The sequence below is a fragment of the Pseudophryne corroboree genome, chromosome 5, assembly GCF_028390025.1.
Source record: "Pseudophryne corroboree isolate aPseCor3 chromosome 5, aPseCor3.hap2, whole genome shotgun sequence".
Lineage (NCBI taxonomy): Eukaryota > Metazoa > Chordata > Amphibia > Anura > Myobatrachidae > Pseudophryne > Pseudophryne corroboree.
In genome coordinates, this window is record NC_086448.1 from 669,562,421 (window position 1) to 669,586,988 (window position 24,568).

At 47.1% G+C, this 24,568-nt stretch overlaps 1 protein-coding gene across 2 annotated transcripts in view; it reads right to left on the reverse strand.

The window, feature by feature from the left end:
• The window catches only part of LYPLA1 (lysophospholipase 1), a 111,912-nt gene that overhangs the window by 38,074 nt on the left and 49,270 nt on the right, over window positions 1-24,568 (reverse strand). For both annotated transcript variants that reach the window (XM_063923727.1, XM_063923728.1), the window contains 2 exons: window positions 13,298-13,368; window positions 10,877-10,950 (listed from right to left, as the gene is read on the reverse strand). In XM_063923727.1, coding sequence (XP_063779797.1) covers window positions 10,877-10,950; window positions 13,298-13,368 — 145 coding nt within the window. The remainder of the gene's footprint in view (window positions 1-10,876; window positions 10,951-13,297; window positions 13,369-24,568) is intronic.

Below are 24,568 nucleotides of genomic sequence, written 5' to 3' on the forward strand. Positions count from 1 at the left end.
CGGTTTACATGAGCCACTGCTGTGACGTTGTCTGATTGAATCAGAACCGGTAGATCGCGAAGAAGATACTCCGCTTGTCGTAGGCCGTTGTATATGGACCTCAATTCCAGTACGTTGATGTGTAGACAAGCCTCCTGGCTTGACCATATCCCCTGAAAATTTCTTCCTTTTGTGACTGCTCCCCATCCTCGGAGGCTCGTGTCCGTGGTCACCAGAACCCAGTCTTGAATGCCGAACCTGCGACCCTCTAGAAGGTGAGCACTCTGCAGCCACCACACCCTGGCCCTTGGGGACTGGCTTATCTTTTGATGAAGGTGTAGATGGGACCCCAACCATTTGTCGAGAAGGTCCCACTGAAACGTCCTCGCATGGAAACTGCCGAAGGGGATGACCTCGTAGGCTGCCACCATTTTTCCCAGAACTCGAGTGCATTGATGAACAGACACTCTTTTTGGTTTTAGCAGGTCCCTGACCATGTTCTGGATGTCCTGGGCTTTTTCTATTGGTAGAAAAACCCTCTTCTGTTCCGTGTCCAGAATCATGCCTAGGAATGATAGTCGAGTCGTTGGAAGCAACTGAGACTTTGGCAGATTGAGAATCCAACCGTGTTGCTGTAACACTCTCAGGGAGAGTGACACGCTTTTCAGCAAGTGATCCCTTGATCTCGCCTTTATCAGGAGATCGTCCAAGTACGGGATAATTGTGACACCCTGCTTGCGCAGGAGCACCATCATTTCCGCCATTACCTTGGTGAAAATCCTCGGGGCCGTGGAAAGCCCAAACGGCAACGTCTGAAACTGGTAATGACAGTCCTGTACCGCGAAACGCAGGTATTCTTGATGAAGAGGAAATATGGGGACATGAAGGTAGGCATCCTTCACGTCCAGCGACACCATAAAATCCCCTGCTTCCAGACTGGATATCACAGTCCGGAGTGATTTCATTTTGAATTTGAACTTTTTCAAGTATAGGTTTAGGGATTTAAGATTCAAAATTGGTCTGACCGAACCATCCGGCTTCGGGACCACAAACAGTGTTGAATAGTACCCTTTTCCCTGTTGGCCTAGGGGAACCTTGACAATCACTTGCTGTTGACACAGCTTTTGAATTGCATCTAATACCACTCCCCTCTCCGGGGAAGAGGTTGGCAAGGCCGACTTGAGAAATCGGCAAGGGGGCACCTCTTCGAACTCCAGTTTGTAACCTTGGGATACAATTTCCAACGCCCAAGGATCCACGCCTGATAGGACCCAGACCTGGCTGAAGAGTTGAAGACGTGCCCCCACCGGTGCGGACTCCCTCCGTGGAGCCCCAGCGTCATGCAGTGGATTTAGCAGAAGCCGGGGAGGACTTCTGCTCCTGGGAACTAGCCGAAGCAGGTGTTCTCTTACCTCTACCCTTACCTCTGGCGAGGAAAGAGGAGCCCTGTCCTCTTCTGGACTTATGCGACCGAAAGGACTGCATCTGATATTGTGGGGTTTTCTTTTGCTGTTCGGTAGCTGTGGAAACCAGGTCCGTGAGACCATCCCCAAACAAAACTTCACCCTTGTAAGGTAAAACCTCCATATGCTTTTTTGAGTCGGCATCACCCGACCATTGGTGGGTCCACAGAGCTCGTCTTGCCGAAACTGCCATGGCATTGGCTCTGGAACCAAGCAACCCCACGTCTCTTTGAGCGTCTCTCATATACAAGACTGCGTCCTTAATGTGACCTAAAGTCAGGACAATGGTATCCTTGTCCAGGGTATCCATGTCAGCCAACAAGATATCTGTCCATGCTGCAACAGCGCTACAGACCCATGCCGATGTTATTGCCGGTCTGAGTAAAGCCCCCGTATGTGCATAAATAGACTTTAAGGTAGTCTCCTGTCTACGATCTGCAGGATCCTTAAGGGCCGCGGTGTCTGGAGACGGTAGCGCCACCTTCTTGGACAGACGCGTTAATGCCTTGTCCACCCTGGGCGAGGATTCCCAACGTACCCTGTCCTTTGCTGGGAAAGAATACGCCATAAGGATCCTCTTGGGAATCTGCAGTTTTTTGTCTGGAGTTTCCCAAGCTTTTTCAAATAATTCGTTCAGTACATGAGATGGAGGAAACGTTACTTCAGGATTCTTTCCCTTAAACATGTGTACCCTCGTGTCAGGAACAGAGGGGTCATCTGTGATATGCAAAACATCTTTTATTGCCATAATCATATAATGAATACTTTTGGTCACCTTAGGGTGCAACCTTGCCTCATCATAGTCGACACTGGAGTCAGAATCCGTGTATCAGTGTCTACTATTTGTGATAAGGGACGCTTTTGAGACCCTGACGGGCCCTGTGACCCAGTCAAATCCGCGGATTGACTCCCTTCTGTTTCCTTGGACTCAGCTTTGTCCATTCTCTTATGTAATAAGGTCACATTAGCATTTAAAATATTCCACATATCATACCAATCATGAGTCTGCGTTGCCGACGGAGACACCACAATCATCTGCTCCACCTCCTCCTTGGATGAGCCTTCCGCTTCAGACATGTCGACACACGCGTACCGACACCCGTACACACACACACACACAAGGATATATCTATAAGGGGACAGTTCCCCAACAAGGCCCTTTGGAGAGACAGAGAGAGAGTATGCCAGCACACACCCAGCGCCAACTGACACTGGAAACAATTCCTAGATATAGCGCTTTTATATATATGTCAATCGTGTAATACACTCACTGCGCCAAAATGTGCCCCCCTCTTCTTCAGCCCTGTATCACCGTTCTGCAGGGGAGAGTCTGGGGAGCAGCTTCTCTTCAGCACACTGTGGAGAAAATGGCACTGGTTAGTGCTGTGCGACCAAGCTCTGCCCCCTCTAGTGGCAGGCTTCGGTCCCGCTCAAATTCACAATTAATGGCAGGGGATGAACATATCCACTGACTCTGCAGCCCATATGTGTAATAACATGCCAAAACAGAAGTATATATTGCTGCCCAGGGCGCCCGCCCTGTGCCCTGCACCCATCAGTGCCTGTCCGTGTGTGTAATGTGTGGGAGCAATGGAGCGCAGCTTACCTCAGGGAAGATCTGAAGTCTTCTGCCGCCTTAGAAGTCTTCTTTCTTCTTATACTCACCCAGCTTCTATCTTCCGGCTCTGCGAGGAGGACGGCGGCGCGGCTCTGAGACGAACGGCAGGGGGAGACCTGCGTTCCGATCCCTCTGGAGCTAATGGTGTCCAGTAGCCTAAGAAGCAGAGCCTATCATTTAAGTAGGTCTGCTTCTCTCCCCTCAGTCCCACGATGCAGGGAGCCTGTTGCCAGCAGTGCTCCCTAAAAATAAAAAACCTAACAAAATTCTTTTATCAGAGAAACTCAGTAGAGCTCCCCTGTAGTGCACCCATTCTCCTCTGGGCACAGAATCTAACGTAGGTCTGGAGGAGGGGCATAGAGGGAGGAGCCAGTGCACACCAATACTAAAAGTTCTTTAGAGTACCCATATCTCCTGCGGAGCCCGTTTATACCCCATGGTCCTTACGGAGTCCCCAGCATCCTCTAGGATGTAAGAGAAAAGTTATTGCTGAAAGCCAATACCAGACAAAAAACAAATATGATCTTTATCTTTCTGAATTGCAAATTGTAATTTTTGGATTCACCGTTATTGTGGGATAATTGTGAAGATTTACATTTCGGACTACTTGCGTGAAACTATGAATCAGCCCCTAAACCTGTGACACTAATGCTAGACACACAGAGGCCAAACTGCTATCAAACAAAGTATTTGCCCCAGCACAAGTTGGTAGTCTAAAAACCGGCTGCTTTTTGGTGGATATACTCCCCTCACCTGAATTACATGTACAGAAAAATTCCACTAAGTGGAAAAGAAAAAGCGCTGGTATTTAAACAGTAGTTTAATATAATTTTTATATAAAAAAGTGGTAATGACACATATTTAAAAAATTATACAATTAATAATATATCTGAAACACTTTATATTTACCGGCCGGTATATATTGTCCCAGTAGTTGATAAAAATAAGAATTTACTCACCGGTAATTCTATTTCTCGTAGTCCGTAGTGGATGCTGGGAACTCCGTAAGGACCATGGGGAATAGACGGGCTCCGCAGGAGACTGGGCACTCTAAAAGATAGATTAGGTACTATCTGGTGTGCACTGGCTCCTCCCTCTATGCCCCTCCTCCAGACCTCAGTTAGGGAAACTGTGCCCGGAAGAGCTGACACAACAAGGAAAGGATTTGGAATCCAGGGTAAGACTCATACCAGCCACACCAATCACACTGTACATTTTGTGATAACCATACCCAGTTAACAGTATGAACAATAACTGAGCCTCGTTCAACGGATGGCTCATAACAATAACCATTTAGTTAAGCAATAACTATATACATGTATTGCAGAGAGTCCGCACTTGGGACGGGCGCCCAGCATCCACTACGGACTACGAGAAATAGAATTACCGGTGAGTAAATTCTTATTTTCTCTGACGTCCTAGTGGATGCTGGGAACTCCGTAAGGACCATGGGGATTATACCAAAGCTCCCAAACGGGCGGGAGAGTGCGGATGACTCTGCAGCACCGAATGAGCAAAGGCAAGGTCCTCCTCAGCCAGGGTATCAAACTTGTAGAACTTAGCAAATGTGTTTGAACCCGACCAAGTAGCAGCTCGGCAAAGCTGTAAAGCCGAGACCCCTCGGGCAGCCGCCCAAGAAGAGCCCACCTTCCTTGTGGAATGGGCTTTTACTGATTTAGGATGCGGCAATCCTGCCGCAGAATGAGCTTGCTGAATCGTGTTACAGATCCAGCGCGCAATAGTTTGCTTTGAAGCAGGAGCACCCAGCTTGTTGGGTGCATGCAGGATAAACAGCGAGTCAGTTTTTCTGACTCCAGCCGTCCTGGCTACATAGATTTTCAAAGCCCTGACTACATCCAGTAACTTGGAGTCCTCCAAGTCCCGAGTAGCCGCAGGCACCACAATAGGTTGGTTCAAATGAAACGCTGATATCACCTTGGGGAGAAATTGGGGACGAGTCCTCAATTCTGCCCTGCCCATATGGAAGAAGGGCTTTTACATGACAATGCCGCCAATCCTGACACACGCCTAGCCGAAGCTAAGGCCAATAGCATGACCACTTTCCACATGAGATATTTTAGCTCCACGGTCTTAAGTGGCTCAAACCAGTGGGATTTCAGGAAATCCAACACAACGTTAAGATCCCAAGGTGCCACTGAAGGCACAAAAGGGGGCTGAATATGCAACACTCCCTTAACAAACGTCTGAACTTCAGGCAGTGAAGCCAGTTCTTTTTGAAAGAAAATGGATAGGGCCGAAATCTGGACCTTTTAGGCCCATAGTCACCCCTGACTATAGGAAGTGCAGAAATCGACCCAGCTGGAATTCCTCTGTTGGGGCCTTCCTGGCCTCACACCAAGCAACATATTTCCGCCATATGCGGTGATAATGCTTTGCTGTCACATCCTTCCTAGCTTTTATCAGCGTAGGAATCACTTCATCCGGAATGCCCTTTTCCGTTAGGATCCGGCGTTCAACCGCCATGCCGTCAAACGCAGCCGCGGTAAGTCTTGGAACAAACAGGGCCCCTGCTGTAACAGGTCTTGTCTGAGAGGCAGAGGCCATGGGTCCTCTGAGATCATTTCTTGTAGTTCTGGGTACCAAGTTCTTCTTGGCCAATCCGGAACGATGAGTATAGTTCTTACTCCTCTCTTTCTTACTATCCTCAGCACCTTGGGTATGAGAGGAAGAGGAGGGAACACAAACCGACTGGTACACCCACGGTGTCACTAGTGCGTCCACAGCTATCGCCTGAGGGTCCCTTGACCTGGCGCAATATCTTTTTAGCTTTTTGTTGAGGTGGGACGCCATCATGTCCACCTGTGGCCGTTCCCACCGATTTGCAATCTGTGTGAAGACTTCCTGATGAAGTCCCCACTCTCCCGGGTGGAGGTCGTGTCTGCTGAGGAAGTCTGCTTCCCAGTTGTCCACTCCCGGAATGAACACTGCTGACAGTGCTAGCACGTGATTCTCCGCCCATCGAAGAATCCTTGTGGCTTCTGCCATCGCCATCCTGCTTCTTGTGCCGCCCTTGCGGTTTACATGGGCGACCGCCGTGATGTTGTCTGACTGAATCAGCACTGGTTGGTTTCGAAGCAGGGGCTCTGCTTGACTCAGGGCGTTGTAAATGGCCCTTAGTTCCAGTATATTTATGTGTAGAGAAGTCTCCAGACTTCACCACTGTCCTTGGAAGTTTCTTCCCCGAGTGACTGCCCCCCATCCTCGGAGGCTTGCATCCGTGGTCACCAGGACCCAGTCCTGTATGCCGAATCTGCGTCCCTCGAGAAGATGAGCACTCTGCAGCCACCACAGCAGAGACACCCTGGCCCTCGGGGACAGGGTGATCAGCCGATGCATCTGAAGATGCGATCCGGACCACTTGTCCAACAGATCCCACTGAAAGATCCTGGCATGGAACCTGCCGAAGGGAATTGCTTCGTATGAAGCCACCATCTTTCCCAGGACTCGCGTGCAATGATGCACAGACACCTGTTTTGGTTTCAGGAGGTTCCTGACCAGAGTCACGAGCTCCTGAGCCTTCTCCTCCGGTAGAAACACCTTCTTCTGGCCTGTATCCAGAATCATGCCCAGGAAGGGCAGACGCGTCGTAGGAATCAGCTGCGACTTTGGGATATTCAGAATCCAGCCGTGCTGTTGCAACACTTCCTGAGAGAGTGCTACGCTGACCAACAACTGCTCTCTGGACCTCGCCTTTATAAGGAGATCGTCCAAGTACGGGATAATTATAACTCCCTTCTTCCGAAGGAGTATCATCATTTCGGCCATTACCTTGGTAAATATCCGCGGTGCCGTGGACAGGCCAAACGGCAACGTCTGGAATTGGTAATGACAGTCCTGTACCACAAACCTGAGGTACTCCTGGTGAGGTGGGTAAATGGGGACATGCAAGTAAGCATCCTTGATGTCCAGCGACACCATAAAATCCCCCTCTTCCAGGCTTGCAATAACCGCCCTGAGCGATTCCATTTTGAACTTGAACTTCTTTATATAAGTGTTCAAGGATTTTAAATTCAGAATGGGTCTCACCGAACCGTCCGGTTTCGGTACCACAAACATTGTGGAATAGTAACCCCTTCCCTGTTGAAGGAGGGGGACCTTGATTATCACCTGCTGGAGGTACAGCTTGTGAATTGCCGCCAGTACTACCTCCCTTTCCCTGGGAGCAGCTGGCAAGGCTGATTTGAGGTAACGGCGAGGGGGAGTCGCTTTGAACTCCAGCTTGTATCCCTGAGAAACAATTTGTACAGCCCAGAGATCCACTTGTGAGCGAACCCACTGGTTGCTGAAGTTTCGGAGATGCGCCCCCACCGCACCTGGCTCCGCCTGTGGAGCCCCAGCGTCATGCGGTGGACTTAGTGGAAGCGGGGGAGGATTTTTATTCCTGGGAACTTGCTGCCTGGTGCAGCTTCTTTCCTCTACCCCTGCCTCTGGCCAGAAAGGATGCGCCTCTAACCCGCTTGCCTTTCTGAGGCCGAAAGGACTGCATTTGATAATACGGTGCTTTCTTAGGCTGTGAGGGAACCTGAGGTAAAAAAGTCGACTTCCCAGCTGTTGCTGTGGATACGAGGTCCGAGAGACCGTCCCCAAACAATTCCTCACCCTTATAAGGCAAAACCTCCATGTGTTTTTTAGAATCAGCATCACCTGTCCACTGCCGAGTCCATAATACTCTCCTGGCAGAAATGGACATTGCATTAATTCTAGATGCCAGCAGGCAAATGTCCCTCTGTGCATCCCGCATATATAAGACGACGTCTTTTATATGTTCTATGGTTAACAAAATAGTATCCCTGTCGAGGGAATCAATGTTGTCTCACAGGGTATCAGTCCATGCTGCTGCAGCACTACACATCCATGCTGAAGCAATAGCAGGTCTCAGTATAGTACCCGAGTGTGTATACACAGACTTCAGGATAGCTTCCTGCTTTCTATCTGCAGGCTCCTTTAGGGCGGCCGTATCCTGAGACGGCAGTGCCACCCTTTTTGATAAGCGTGTGAGCGCCTTGTCCACCCTAGGGGATGTTTCCCAACGTAACCTGTCCGTTAGCGGGAAAGGGTACGCCATCAGTAACCTCTTAGAAATCACTAGTTTCTTATCAGGTGAACTCCACGCTTCTTCACACAATTCATTTAATTCATCAGATGGGGGAAAAGTCACTGGCTGCTTTTTCTCCCCAAACATAATACCCTTCTTGGTAGTAACCGGGTTAACGTCAGAAATGTGCAATACATTTTTCATTGCAGTAATCATGCATCGGATGGCCCTTGTAGATTGTACATTTGTGTCATCATCGTCTACACTGGAGTCAGATTCCGTGTCGACATCTGTGTCTACCATCTGAGCTAGCGGGCGTTTATGAGCCCCTGATGGCCTCTGAGACGCCTGGGCAGGCACGGGCTGAGATCCCGGCTGTCCCAAGGCTGCTGCGTCATCGAACCTTTTATGTAAGGAGTTGACACTGTCGGTTAAGACCTTCCACATATCCATCCAATCCGGTGTCGGCCCCGTCGGGGGCGACCCCACACTTATCTGCCCCTGCTCCGCCTCCACGTAACCCTCCTCATCAAACATGTCGACACAGCCGTACCGACACACCGCACACACACAGGGAATGCTCTGACTGAGGACAGGACCCTACAAAGTCCTTTGGGGAGACAGAGAGAGTATGCCAGCACACACCACAGCGCTATATAACACAGGGATTCACACTACAAAAAGTGATTTACCCAATAGCTGCTTAATATATATTATTTGCGCCTAAATTTATGTGCCCCCCCCCCCTCTCTTTTTTACCCTTCTTGTATCAGGAATACTGCAAGGGGAGAGCCTGGGGAGCTGCTTCCAGCGGAGCTGTGACGGGAAAATGGCGGCGGGCTTCTCCCTGCAGTTTCTGACTAAAAAATGGCGGGGGTTTTTACACATGTACAGTCACAGACTGTATTATGTGTATTTTTATGCCAAAAGGTATTTTTGTTGCTGCCCAGGGCGCCCCCCCCAGCGCCCTGCACCCTACAGTGACCGGAGTGTGTGGTGTGCTGTGGGAGCAATGGCGCACAGCTGCGGTGCTGTGCGCTACCTTAATGAAGACAGGAGTCTTCAGCCGCCGATTTCATCGCTTCTCTTCTGTCTTCTGGCTCTGCAAGGGGGACGGCGGCGCGGCTCCGGGAAAGGACGATCGAGGTCAGGCCCTGTGTTCGAACCCTCTGGAGCTAATGGTGTCCAGTAGCCTAAGAAGCACAAGCTAGCTGCAAGCAGGTAGGTTTGCTTCTCTCCCCTCAGTCCCACGTAGCAGTGAGTCTGTTGCCAGCAGATCTCACTGAAAATAAAAAACCTAACAAATACTTTCTTTCTAGCAAGCTCAGGAGAGCCCACTAGGAGCACCCAGCTCTGGCCGGGCACAGATTCTAACTGAGGTCTGGAGGAGGGGCATAGAGGGAGGAGCCAGTGCACACCAGATAGTACCTAATCTTTCTTTTAGAGTGCCCAGTCTCCTGCGGAGCCCGTCTATTCCCCATGGTCCTTACGGAGTTCCCAGCATCCACTAGGACATCAGAGAAAAGCAATAAATAACTTTTAAACCATCAGAGGCTTATCATTGTGAATAGGGAATGCTGTTAAAAATGTGTAACCAGGGGTGCAAATCAATTTCATACAGGGTGCAATTGCACTTTACCCATCCATGGAGTCCAAAGGTTAAATGGAATCCTCCTGACCGCTGGTACAACATCCTTTTTATGTGCGGTCCTATCCGGAGGAACAGCCGTAATGGTCTCCGCGGTGTTTGGCTCAGTCTCCCCTATCCAGAGTATATCACAGTGGCAATGAGCGTATGCCGATCCCGTGTGCTCTGCAATGCAGGGACCCCGTTGGATACTCAGATAGGGAGACAGTGGGCTGCCCTGGCTGGATGCGTTGCCGATCCCGTTTGGCGCACTTGTATGCTTTGCGAAGCAGTGACCCCGTTAGCTGCTCAGATAGGGGGACTGTATATTGTCTGGCTTGTGTGTTCCCAATGGGATTTACGCGTTTCTCCGCCTTTAGACTTTCTCGGCGGCTTCCTCAGAATCCAATGTTCACCACTTTTTTATATAAAAATTATATTAAACTACTACTGTTTAAATACCAGCGCTTTTTCTTTTCCACTTAGTGGAATTTTTTGTACATGCTATCAAACAGACTGATGTTCAATTTGGCCACACACATAAGTGGCTAGATCAGGCAACCGGTACATGAATGAGCAGATGGACTGACTTGCTCTGCGATAACTATGTAAACACACTGATAGCAGTCATCTTCCGACTGGGTTTATTAATAAGTCCAATAATGATCTGATAATGATCAGGCTCACGCGGAAGCCAAACTTGCTGTAAAAATCATTCCAGTTGCTCACTATCACTTTTAAGCCCGGCCACACAAGCACTATCCAATTTGGTCATAAAAAAGCAGTACCTGTCATTTTCCGATCAGATTTGCAGGTGTGCTTAATTCTAAACTTTATCTTTATTATGTGCTTATTTTGGGGGCCTCGCACAAAAACACATATCCATAGCACACCATCAGATATTGCAACTGCTGACTGTTATACCAACACATAATAACATTGCTCTATGTAATACCGAATGCAAATCATATTACAATTAGATGAATGTGTACCTTTACGATGTTTACAGCATGCCCTGAAATATGTATTGCAGCGGAAATGTGGGTAAATGGTGCAGACCTAGGTATGCCATGTGAAGTAGAGCATAAAAAACTTTAATTGTAGGTTTACCCTTTGCGTTACTGCCCACTTACCTGAGAAAATCCTCCCAATATAATTCTATTTGAGGGTATCCCATTCTTAACTTCTTGGTCTATTAACGCTTTAACTGGAAATAAGACAATAAGAAATACGATAATCAATGGTTATTGTCTATTATAATGTAATTACGGTAATTTAAAACAGTTATGTTGCTAATTGCGGGACATTTGTCTCTAATATACTGGGGCAGATGTATTAACTTGGAGAAGGGATAAAGAAGAGATAAAGCAGTGATAAGCACAAGGTGATAATGCACCAGGCAATCCTTACGTGTTTGAAAAGTGACAGAAGCTGACTGGCTGGTGCGTTATCACCTTGCACTTATCACTACTTTATCACTTATTTATGCCTTCTCCAGGCAATACATCTGCCCCAATGTTCTTTAATACGCAGCCATTCATTTGGTAGGAAGTCAGTATTAAGATGAATTAATGGGTTCGGTATGGCATCCCGGCTGTCAGCAGCCGACAGCAGTGATAATGTTGATATTATCTTAGACCGCAAAACTATACCTCTAAATACACGTTTACCGTTGAGCCGCTAGACTACGTGCACGTGCTATGCACTTTGCACGCTATTTGCGTAGAGTCCTACACGTGGTACGCACCTGGCGTACACACGCCGCACTGAGTGTACGGAGTACACACAGCGAGCGCAAACACAATTGATAACCTTTAAACCTTGTTAATGATACAATGTAATGATATGCTTACACTTTAAACCCTTAACAGCAAAGTACTGCAACGATGTTATACCTTTAAACCTTAAGTAGTGCTGGCGATACAAAGTACCCGCAGTGCGTACACCTTATCAATGCTATACACCTTATACAGATAAATCTACTTTAAAGCCCATGCAGGAAAAATGAAAACACAACACTGTTTCTGTAGTTGAAACCACAGGGTTCTAAGGCCACCGTGGATTGATTCCAAAAGATAAAAACAATACAATTTATACACTACAGGCTAACAAGTTTATCTAAACAGAATAATGGCTACAGAGAATATACATACGTGAGAATGTTTCGCAAGCGCAACCCGGCTCGGTCCTCCGCTGGTCATACAGATAGCGTTTAGAGTCTTCTGACCGGCCAGGCAACAATGGTCTTTTTATACACAACATGCATACACAATACAATGGTCACTGTAATCTCATTGTTCATTGGACACAGGGACATGTCTCTACATTACAGTAAAGGTCATAGGTGGATTTGAAAGGGTGGGCGATGTCTTTCCCCAACTGCTCTTGTGGGTGGTATCCTCTGCATTCCCGCCGCATATGTTATTTACAGTAAATACAGTTAATGTTCATATTCTACTTTTGTACATAACTATACGCAGGAGCAAGCGATCTTTCTCTAACTAACACCGGAATGTTACCCTCAAAATAACCTACAGCTGGATACTAGACATCACCTTCCAACCTTTATCTGACCCTTCCTATCATGCAAAGGCGAATCCCTTTGTCCAGGAACTGTTTAAACTAATAATACTCGCTGACATGGTCTAGGGGAACTATATCTAAAATGTACGCTATTTGGGTTAAATATGCAATGTTCTAATAACACGCTACACGCTCACAAACCCTACCGTAAATGCGCATACCACGCGCCAAGGCGCATGGCCGTGAAAGCTACGTTACGCAAAGTGCGGATATGCGCACGCACGGCAGAGCGAGTGCACGCGCAGCAGGCATGTGCATGGGGTTAGTACAAGGCATATGCATTATGATATTTTTCGACTTTAACAGCAGCATCCTGACATCTCTGTAGTGTCTAACACCCACCTAGTGCCTAACCCTAACCCCTCCTCCCGGGGCCCTAACCCTAAGGAGAACCCCGATACTTACCTTCTGGATGTTGGCTGTCTGTGTTCGTGCGCCGGTCTCCTGAGTGGTGTTGGTAATCCGGCAGGTGCTGAATGCATCCCAAATTACTAAGTGATGTAGGTTTACCAATGCAATGCACATAATAGAGGTTAGTTCTATTACGTGTCACTGTCATCCCTTACACTTACACAAGTGGTCATGTCACTGCCTCCCACAAGATCAGCACAGATTTCCTGATCTGATTGGTTAAAAGGCTGTTCCAGTCTAGACCACTTGAAAATGGAGGACATACAGAGATAGAGGAGTTGAAGTATATAAGTTATCTTGCCACACTCCTGGGAAGTGTCCATTAAAACATAAAATATGCACACATACGAAGAGAGCCTAACAGTCAACACAGTGTGAAGCCACCCGTGAGTATGTCACCTACAAATGGTGGGCAGTAACATTTGTATGAATATTACAGATTGATAGTATACAGAAAGAGTTATTGAATGTGAACCACACTAGCCGCTATTCCCTCCTTGTGCGGTCCCGAGCAGATATGGATGTTGGGGGAAGTACAGTAATAAGGGGAGACAGCATACTATTCTCTGAGGCTTGCTTGATGCCAGCATCATCCTCCTGAGCGTCTGGAGACAATCCAATTATGTCAAACCTAAATATAATAAACACAGGTCATTAAGAAAATGCCCCAGGTACTAATTGTATTTGTAGAAGATACACAGTTTTGTCATCGCAATGGTTCCTAAAACAACTGCAAACAACTCAAGTAACTGCAGCATTAATATGACCATGCAGAGCTATGCTACTCTCAAAGCCTTAAGGAACCATTAGTCTTATGTCATGTTGTTTCCAGACAACGCTAAGTCTGCTTTGCCCTGTGGACACAATTAATTTTTAATCACATCGTCATTTAAAAATTAATTAGAAAGAAGCAGATATATTTAAAGTCTCTTGGCAGGATTGCAGCAGGGAGGACAAAGCTAGCATGGAGAGTACAACAACCTGTGATATTAAATTAATATCTTACAATTACAATGTAAAAGTCTCCTATTCCTTAAGCCAAAATACTGCCTAGGAACTGGGCAAAATAGAATTTAACCACCTGACTGGCTAATGTTTCTTCCAAAAACCAAGAATATACATATTTAAACCGAATATATAATATATATATATATATATATATATTATAATTATTATTTTTGTACGGCACCTGCTCTTCTATGCAGCCTCCGGGGGTCCAGCAGAAAGGTGAGGGCTGCTTTTAAACATTTCCCCAGCAGCCTCTAATGTCTGCAGCCGCGAGGTGGGAGGGTGCTGCCGGGCTGACTGGTCAGCAGCACAGCAGGCACTGGGGGAAGGGAACCAGGAATCAGAAGGACTGTGAAAAGCATCGGATAGTGGCAGCCGCACAGTGGGCTTTCTGACTGTTCGCATAAGATGCGACCATGTCATGGAAAGCACAGACTGGTGTGGTCATATCTGATGCAACCACACCAGGCAAGTGATATAATAGTAGATGGATTTTTTGTTCTGACTCTTGAGAGGGATAACCACTTTCATGTGCCTTGAAAGTAAAAAAGTGATGTCAAAACATGTATGCAACTAAAATTATTGTTTTTATTAAAGCAATGAATGCCAAGAGATTTTCTTAAATGGGTTATTTAAGCATAGTAAACAGACACAAGTGTAGCAATATTTACAATTGTTCTGTATTAATAAGATAAAGTTTATTTCTTTATATCTTTTTATGACAGAGTTGTCTTGCAAAATTGCTTATCTTTATAACCTAGAGTTGAGCTAGAATTAAGTGTGGCAGAGTTATATGTGCGAGCTTCTTACTGGCTGATCTGAGAACCCTAGCATTTGTTATGCAATACATGTGTGAGGAGAGGGTTCATTATATGGTTTCCACAGGTCACTGCAAATGATGTGTAGTTTCAAGGGTATGCAGTTAATATACCGCCTGTCGGGATCCCGGTGTTCAGGATCCTGATGCCGGAATCCCGACAGGCGGCTCGCTGCCGGTATGCCGGCTGCTGCTGTTGGGATACTGACAGCCAGTATATCATACGTATTCCGTTTCAAGGCATAGAAGTTTCTACTTATTGATATGATCCAACTCGGGGCACGCTACAATAACTCGGCCTAATATGTTGTTGGTTGTACAGGACCTCCAGCACCTATTAGAAAGGTATGGGGGCACTCTGACGTGACTTCGTCCTTGACTTCTGTGAAAATCATGGCTTTCTAGTATCAGGTGTCACTAGACTGCCTGTATTGTGTTAATCAATTGTGAAAAAATTAACTTAAAATAAGATTTTAAACCTACCGGTAAATCTTTTTCTCGTAGTCCGTAGAGGATGCTGGGGACTCCGTAAGGACCATGGGGATAGACGGGCTCCGCAGGAGACATGGGCACTTTAAGAAAGACTTTAGGTATGTGTGTGCACTGGCTCCTCCCTCTATGCCCCTCCTCCAGACCTCAGTTAGAGAAACTGTGCCCAGAGGAGACGACCAGTACGAGGAAAGGATTTTAGTTAATCCAAGGGCAAGATTCATACCAGCCACACCAATCACACCGTATAACTTGTGTATTTATTAAACAGTTAACAGTATGAAAAAACAACGTAGCATCAGTCCAAAACCGATGAAACTATAACACAACCCTTATGTAAGCAAAACTATATACAAGTCTCGCAGAAGTAGTCCACACTAGGGACGGGCGCCCAGCATCCTCTACGGACTACGAGAAAAAGATTTACCGGTAGGTTTAAAATCTTATTTTCTCTTACGTCCTAGAGGATGCTGGGGACTCCGTAAGGACCATGGGGATTATACCAATGCTCCCAAACGGGCGGGAGAGTGCGGATGACTCTGCAGCACCGATTGAGCAAACAGGAGGTCCTCCTCAGCCAGGGTATCAAACTTATAGAACTTTGCAAAGGTGTTTGAACCCGACCAAGTAGCAGCTCGGCATAGTTGTAGTGCCGAGACCCCTCGGGCAGCAGCCCAAGACGAGCCCACCTTCCTAGTGGAATGGGCTTTGACCGATTTTGGTAACGGCAATCCAGCCGTAGAATGCGCCTGCTGAATCGTGTTACAGATCCAGCGAGCAATAGTCTGCTTTGAAGCAGGGGCGCCAACCTTGTTGGCTACATATAGGACAAACAGTGCTTCTGTTTTTCTGACTCTAGCCGTTCTGGCCATGTAAATTTTCAAAGCCCTGACTACATCAAGGGACTCGGAATCCTCCAAGTCTCGCGTAGCCACAGGCACCACAATAGGTTGGTTCATATGAAAAGATGACACCACCTTAGGCAAGAATGGAGGACGGGTCCGCAATTCCGCTCTACCATGTGGAAAACCAGACAGTGGCTTTTATGAGACAAAGCCGCCAATTCCGACACTCGCCTAGCCGAAGCCAAGGCTAATAACATGACCACCTTCCAAGTGAGATATTTTAAATCCACCGTTTGAAGTGGTTCAAACCAGTGCAACTTAAGGAAACTCAACACCACGTTAAGGTCCCAAGGCGCCACCGGAGGTATAAAAGGAGGCTGAATATGCAGCACTCCCTTCACAAAAGTCTGTACTTCTGGGACAGAAGCCAATTCTTTTTGAAAGAAAATGGATAAGGCCGAAATCTGAACCTTAATGGAGCCTAATTTTAGGTCCAAATTCATCCAGTCTGTAGGAAGTGAAGGAAATGGCCCAGATGGAATTCTTCCGTAGGAGCATTCCTGGCCTCACACCAAGAAACATATTTTCGCCATATACGGTGATAATGTTTTGCTGTCACGTCCTTCCTAGCCTTTATCAGCGTAGGAATGACCTCATCCGGAATGCCTTTTTCCGCTAGGATCCTGCGTTCAACCGCCATGCCGTCAAACGCAGCCGCGGTAAGTCTTGGAACAGACAGGGCCCCTGTTGCAACAGGTCCTGTCGTAGAGGAAGAGGCCACGGATCTTCTGTGAGCATTTCCAGCAGATCCGGATACCAGGTCCTTCGTGGCCAATCTGGAACAATGAGAATTGTTCTCACTCCTCTTTTTCTTATTATTCTCAACACCTTGGGTATGAGAGGAAGAGGAGGAAATACATAGACCGACTGGAACACCCACGGTGTCACTAGGGCATCTACAGCTACCGCCTGAGGGTCTTTTGATCTGGCGCAATACCTCTGTAGCTTTTTGTTGAGGCGGGACGCCATCATGTCTATCTGGGGCAGTCCCCACTGACTTGCAATCTGTGCGAAGACTTCCTGATGAAGTCCCCACTCTCCTGGATGCAGGTCGTGTCTGCTGAGGAAGTCTGCTTCACAGTTGTCCACTCCCGGAATGAACACTACTGACAGTGCGCTTACATGATTTTCCGCCCAGCGAAGAATCCTGGTGGCTTCCGCCATTGCCACTCTGCTCCTTGTGCCGCCTTGGCGGTTTACATGAGCCACTGCAGTGATGTTGTCTGACTGGATCAGAACTGGTTGGTCGCGAAGTAAGGTCTCCGCTTGACGTAGGGCGTTGTATATGGCCCTCAGTTCCAGGATGTTGATGTGAAGACAAGTCTCTTGACTTGTCCAAAGTCCTTGGAAGTTTCTTCCCTGTGTGACTGCTCCCCACTCTCTGAGGCTCGCGTCCGTGGTCCCCAGGATCCAGTCCTGAATGCCGAACCTGCGGCCTTCTAAAAGGTGAGCACTCTGCAGCCACCACAGGAGAGACACCCTGGCTCTGGGGGACAGGGTGATCCGCAGATGAATTTGTAGATGTGACCCGGACCACTTGTCCAATAGGTCCCATTGGAAAGTCCTTGCATGGAATCTGCCGAAGGGAATGGCTTTGTTTGTTGACACTTGTTTTGGTTTCAATAGGTTCTTGACTAGAGTCATGAGTTCCTGAGCTTTTTCTATCAGAAGAAAAACCCTTTTCTGGCCTGTGTCCAGAATCATGCCCAAGAAGGTCAGACGGGTCGTAAGAACCAGCTGCGACTTCGGGATGTTGAGAATCCAGCCGTGTTGCTGTTACACCCTCAGGAAAAGCGACACGCTGTTCAGTAACTTCTCTCGTGATCTCGCTTTTATGAGGAGATCGTCCAAGTATGGGATAATTGTGACACCCTGCTTGCGCAGGTGCACCATCATTTCCGCCATTACCTTGGTGAAAATCCTCGGGGCCGTGGACAGCCCAAACGGCAACTTCTGAAATTGGTAACGACAATCCTGTACCGCAAATCTCAGGTACGCCTGGTGGGGCGGATAAATGGGAACATGAAGGTATGCATCCTTTATGTCCAGAGATACCATAAAATCCCCCCCTTCTAGGCTGGCGATGACCGCTCTGAGCGATTCCATCTTGAACTTGAACCGTTTTAAATATAGGTTTAGGGATTTTAAATTCAAAATGGGTCTGACCGAACCGTCCGGTTTCGGGACTACAAACAGAGTTGAGTAGTAACCCTTCCCTCTTTCAAGCAGGGGAACCTCGACCACCACTTGTTGAAGACAATTTGCGAATCGCATTTAACACTAACTCCCTTTCTAGGGAAGAAGTCGGTAGAGCCGATTTGAAAAACCGGCGAGGAGGCACCTCTTCGAATTCCAGCTTATATCCCTGAGAAACAATTTCTATTGCCCAGGGATCCACCTGTGAGTGAACCCAGATGTGGCTGAAAAGTCGAAGACGTGCCCCCACTGGGGCGGACTCCCCCAGCGGAGCCCCAGCGTCATGCGGTGGATTTTGCAGAGGCCGGGGAGGACTTCTGTTCCTGGGAACTAGCTGTGTTGTGCAGCTTTTTTCCTCTGCCCTTACCTCTGGCAAGAAAGGACGATCCACGTACTCTTTTGCTTCTATTTGAACGAAAGGACCGCATTTGATAATGTGTCGCTTTCTTAGTCTGTGAGGGAACATAAAGCAAAAAATTCGATTTACCTGCCGTAGCTGTGGGGACGAGGTCCGAGAGACCTTCCCCATACAATTCCTCACCCTTGTAAAGCAAACCTCCATATGCCTCTTCGAGTCAGCATCACCTGTCCACTGCCGGGTCCATAAGACTCGCCTAGCAGAAATAGACATAGCGTTTATTCTGGAACCCAGTAGACTAATGTCCCTTTGAGCATCTCTCATATATAAGACAGCATCTTTTATATGCCCTAGGGTCAATAAAATGGTATCCTTATCTAGGGTCTCAATATCCGCTGATAATTAATCTGTCCATGCTGCTACAGCGCTACAAACCCAGGCCGACGCAATCGCCGGTCTGAGTAAAGTACCAGAATGTGTGTAAATGGATTTCAAGGTAACCTCCTGCTTGCGGTCAGCAGGATCCTTGAGGGTAGCCGTATCTTGGGATGGCAGCGCTATCTTTTTTGATAAGCGTGTCAATGTTAGGGGAGGATTCCCACCGTATCCTGTCCGTTGGCGGGAAAGGATACGCCATAAGAATCCTTTTGGGAATCTGCAGTTTTTTGTCTGGAGATTCCCACGCTTTTTCACACAACTTGTTCAACTCATGTGAGAAGGGAAAAGTTACCTCAGGTTTCTTTCCCTTATACATGTGTACCCTCGTGTCAGGGACAGGGGGTTCCTCCGTGATATGCAAAATATCTTTTATTGCAATAATCATATAACGAATACATTTAGCCACTTTTGGCTGAAACTTTGCATCATCGTAGTCGACACTGGAGTCAGAATCCGTGTCGGTATCTGTGTCTCCTATTTGGGATAGTGGGCGCTTTTGAGACCCCGAAGGTCCCGGCGACATAGGGACAGACATGGGTTGACTCCCCGACTGTTCCCTAGCTTCAGCTTTGTCTAATCTTTTGTGCAATAAATTGACATTAGCACTTAAAACATTCCACATATCCATCCAGTCAGGTGTCGGCGCTGGCGACGGAGACCTTACATTCATACGCTCCCCCTCCTCCCTAGGCGAGCCTTCCACCTCAGACATGTCGACAAACGCGTACCGACACACCACACACACAGGGAAACTCTTATCTGAAGACAGTTTCCTCACCAGGCCCTTTGGAGAGACAGAGAGAGAGTATGCCAGCACACACCCCAGCGCTATATGACCCAGGAAAAAACACCAAATGTTTACCCAGTAGCGCCTTTTTATATGTATATGCACCAATTATGTGCCCCCCTCTCTTGAAAACCCTCTGTCACCGTGAGTAAGCAGGGGAGAGTCCGGGGAGCTTCCTCTCAGCGCTGTGCTGTGGAGAAAATGGCGCTGGTGAGCGCTGAGGGAGAAGCCCCGCCCCCTCGGTGGCGGGTTTCTGTCCCGCTCAAAATTCTTAAAAAACTGGCGGGGGCTCTTTATATACATGTACAGTGCCCAGCTGTACATGTATATATGTAATTTTGCCAAAGGAGAGGTTTATATGCTGCCCAGGGCGCCCCCCCCCTGCGCCCTGCACCCTTACAGTGACTGCCGTGTGTGAGGTGAATGGGAGAAATGGCACACAGCGTTACTGCTGTGCGTTACTGCTGTGTGTTACCTCTGTGAAGATCAAGAAGTCTTCTGCCGCCTCTGAAGTCTTCTTTTCTTCTCATACTCACCCGGCCTCTATCTTCCGGCTCTGCGAGGAGGACGGCGGCGCGGCTCTGGGACGGACGGCGAGGGTGAGACCTGCGTACCAATCCCTCTGGAGCTAATGGTGTCCAGTAGCCTAAGAAACAGAGCCTTGAAACTCACAGAAGTAGGTCTGTTTCTCTCTCCTCAGTCCCTCGATGCAGGGAGTCTGTTGCCAGCAGGCTCCCTGAAAATAAAAAACCTAACTAAAATGCTTTCTAACAGGAAACTCAGGAGAGCTCCCTGTAATGCACCCAGTCTCCACTGGGCACAGTATGAAACTGAGGTCTGGAGGAGGGGCATAGAGGGAGGAGCCAGTGCACACCCATACCTAAAGTCTTTCTTAAAGTGCCCATGTCTCCTGCGGAGCCCGTCTATCCCCATGGTCCTTATGGAGTCCCCAGCATCCTCTAGGACGTAAGAGAAATATATCATTACTGTTTTCAATTAATTCTAATACTTCTGATTCTATTAATAAAACTTTGTTACTTTGAATTATAGCATATTGGGCCTGATTCAGAGGTAGACTCAATGCCCTTAAGTTTGCACAGTTGATTTTATTTGCACTGCAAATGCAACCGAGTCTTAGGTAGTAAGCGGTTGTGGGAGGCAATGGGGGGGGGGGGGGGAGAGAATGCTTCAAACACAGCCTTGTCACACCAATTTCCGGGGCATATGCGAGCCTGCAACTGCACTTTCATATGTTAAGACCCAGCAGCTTACTTAAGATGGACATTCTGATTAATCATAGGGTTGCTTAGATAGACACTGGTGTGTCTCTGAATGCAAGCAGTGGATCAAATACCTGCGGTTGCTACATCAGCATATTTTCGCAGATCTGCTGCATACAGGATCGCGGTAGCAATACCATCCTGTGACAAGTGTCCTAGCTGTAAAACCCTATCCATGCCCATCTAACCGAACAGCATCGCCAACAGGTTTTGAGGCTCAATTCACCAGCATGTAATTTATTAAAGCTCTACTACTGTGTTTATACTGGTTGTCTACAGACTGGCTAGTGATTTACATCATTTTGGGCAAGAGTACAGTGGGTTATAAACTGCAGATTTATACCCTGATAATGATAACGCCCAGTCTGACCAGCATGGTATCAAAAAGTGTACCAGAGATAGCCAAGTACAAATTGTCTTCAAGCTCATTTCTATACATGTCCATGAGTGGATATCTTCCACTGTAAATGGTCTAACTGGCTTTTGAACTTTATCAGGCATATTCAACTGGCTGCTCAAATTCCAAATGTGCCACAGGGTTTTTCCCGCTGGTGCAAGGTTTTTGATATTCAATTGGGTGACAGGATTTTTTTTCTATAGAGCACCTTAAGAGCAAGTCCAACTGGGTCTCATCAGCACCCGGATGGCTGCAAGCAGATTTATTTAAAAAAAAAAAAATCCCCTCCCACAGGATTTTACTTGCAAAGAAATTTGAAAAAAGTTATTTCTTTATTAATTTTATTATCAGGAGCGTACACAATCAATTCAAAATTCGACACGGGGTCCGCAAATTTTTCATATACCGGTAATTGCAATGCTACTTTGTCTTTTTAATTGAATCCTTTGTTTGGTCTTCTATTTGAACTGCCCTTCTTGAAAAACTAAAGCCCTCCAACTTAAGTTTAATATCATCTGCACCAGCGGTGGTTGCAGCACCGACTACCTAGTGGAGGGGGGTGCCGCTAAGCACATATAATCATACATGTTAAGATGCATGTAATATATGTGCTGGCAGTGTATCCGAATCGGCATCGGCGAATTATATCACAGCGCCGTATTTCAAATGGTCTGTCAGTAATTTAAGGAAGTGTCAAATGCGGGATCCGGTGTGAAGGTCGACAAATGTTTAGATCAACAGTCACTAGGCTGACAGGGTTGAAAGGTCGACAGGGTTTATAGGTCGGCATGTGCTAGGTCGACAGGTCAAAAGGTCAACACGAGTTTTACAAAAAAAATTCTTTTTTTGAACTTTTTCATACTAAACGATCCACGTGGTCTATGATTGGAACGGTAATCTGTGCCGAGGGTAGCGGAGCGAGGCACCTTTCGCTCGCCATGTGAGGGGACACGGTGCAATAATTCGCCTTCCTGGTCACTGTACGCAGAAAATGACACAAAAACAAACAAACTCATGTCGGCCTTTTGACCTGTCGACCTAGCACACGTCGACCTAGAGACCCTGTCGACCTAGTGACTGTCGAACTAAACACTGTCGTTCTAATGATCCACACCCGTCAAATGCACCCTTAATTCAACAAAGGAACATCATTGTTATTCTACACTTCTTCCCCATGCAGTCCATAGCACTGACATTTTACTGGCCTCAAAAGTCCTTTGACCTTGAGTCATCTTTGACTTCTCATTCTTTCAACCTACATATTTACATATCTTGAAACTACCAATGACATAACATCTCTAGTATACACACATCTCAAACAGGATGCTACAGACCTCCTGTTCCACACCTTTATTTCCTACCTAGACTACTCAAACATCCTACTTTGCTTTCCAGTCAATTAAAAATGGTGCTTAATTCCTCATCTGTCAAGGGCGGATTTAATAATCGAAAGGTTGCTCTTAACGTATTTGTCCCTGGTAAAAATTCTTTAGAAACGTATCTGCTGCTTAACTATGCTAATCCTTACAGAGGTCAGATTTAAAAAAAAAAACACTGCTAAAATTAGCGTACATATAAATAACTCACATCCCATAAACAGAACTACCATCAGGAGACTATAGGAACTGCTTATAGAGAATCATGTACCTACTAATGTATTGGGCAGGACAGACTTCTCAGTCTACTCTCAAAAGTTGAAGATTCTAGACTTATAGCGAGTGAGTACAGTATATACAAACCACTAACTTAAAATAAGAATTTACTTACCGATAATTCTATTTCTCATAGTCCGTAGTGGATGCTGGGGACTCCGTAAGGACCATGGGGAATAGCGGCTCCGCAGGAGACTGGGCACATCTAAAGAAAGCTTTAGGAGTATCTGGTGTGCACTGGCTCCTCCCCCTATGACCCTCCTCCAAGCCTCAGTTAGGATACTGTGCCCGGACGAGCGTACACAATAAGGAAGGATTTTGAATCCCGGTAAGACTCATACCAGCCACACCAATCACACCGTATAACCTGTGATCTGAACCCAGTTAACAGCATGATAACAGAGGAGCCTCGGAAAGATGGCTCACAACAACAATAACCCGATTTTTGTAACAATAACTATGTACAAGTATTGCAGACAATCCGCACTTGGGATGGGCGCCCAGCATCCACTACGGACTATGAGAAATAGAATTATCGGTAAGTAAATTCTTATTTTCTCTAACGTCCTAAGTGGATGCTGGGGACTCCGTAAGGACCATGGGGATTATACCAAAGCTCCCAAACGGGCGGGAGAGTGCGGATGACTCTGCAGCACCAAATGAGAGAACTCCAGGTCCTCCTCAGCCAGGATATCAATTTTGTAGAATTTTACAAACGTATTTGCTCCTGACCAAGTAGCTGCTCGGCAAAGTTGTAAAGCCGAGACCCCTCGGGCAGCCGCCCAAGATGAGCCCACCTTCCTTGTGGAGTGGGCATTTACAGATTTTTGGCTGTGGCAGGCCTGCCACAGAATGTGCAAGCTGAATTGTACTACAAATCCAACGAGCAATAGTCTGCTTAGAAGCAGGAGCACCCAGCTTGTTGGGTGCATACAGGATAAACAGCGAGTCAGATTTCCTGACTCCAGCCGTCCTGGAAACATATATTTTCAGGGCCCTGACAACGTCTAGCAACTTGGAGGCCTCCAAGTCCCTAGTAGCCGCAGGCACCACCAATAGGTTGGTTCAGGTGAAACGCTGAAACCACCTTGGGGAGAAACTGAGGACGAGTCCTCAATTCCGCCCTGTCCGAATGGAAAATCAGATAAGGGCTTTTTCAGGATAAAGCCGCCAATTCTGACACGCGCCTGGCCCAGGCCAGGGCCAACAGCATGACCACTTTTCATGTGAGATATTTTAACTCCACAGATTTAAGTGGTTCAAACCAATGTGACTTTTGGAACCCAAAACTACATTGAGATCCCAAAGTGCCACTGGAGGCACAAAAGGAGGCTGTATATGCAGTACCCCTTTTACAAACGTCTGAACTTCAGGGACTGAAGCTAGTTCTTTTTTGGAAGAAAATTGACAGGGCCGAAATTTGAACCTTAATGGACCCCAATTTCAGGCCCATAGACACTCCTGTTTGCAGGAAATGTAGGAATCGACCCAGTTGAATTTCCTC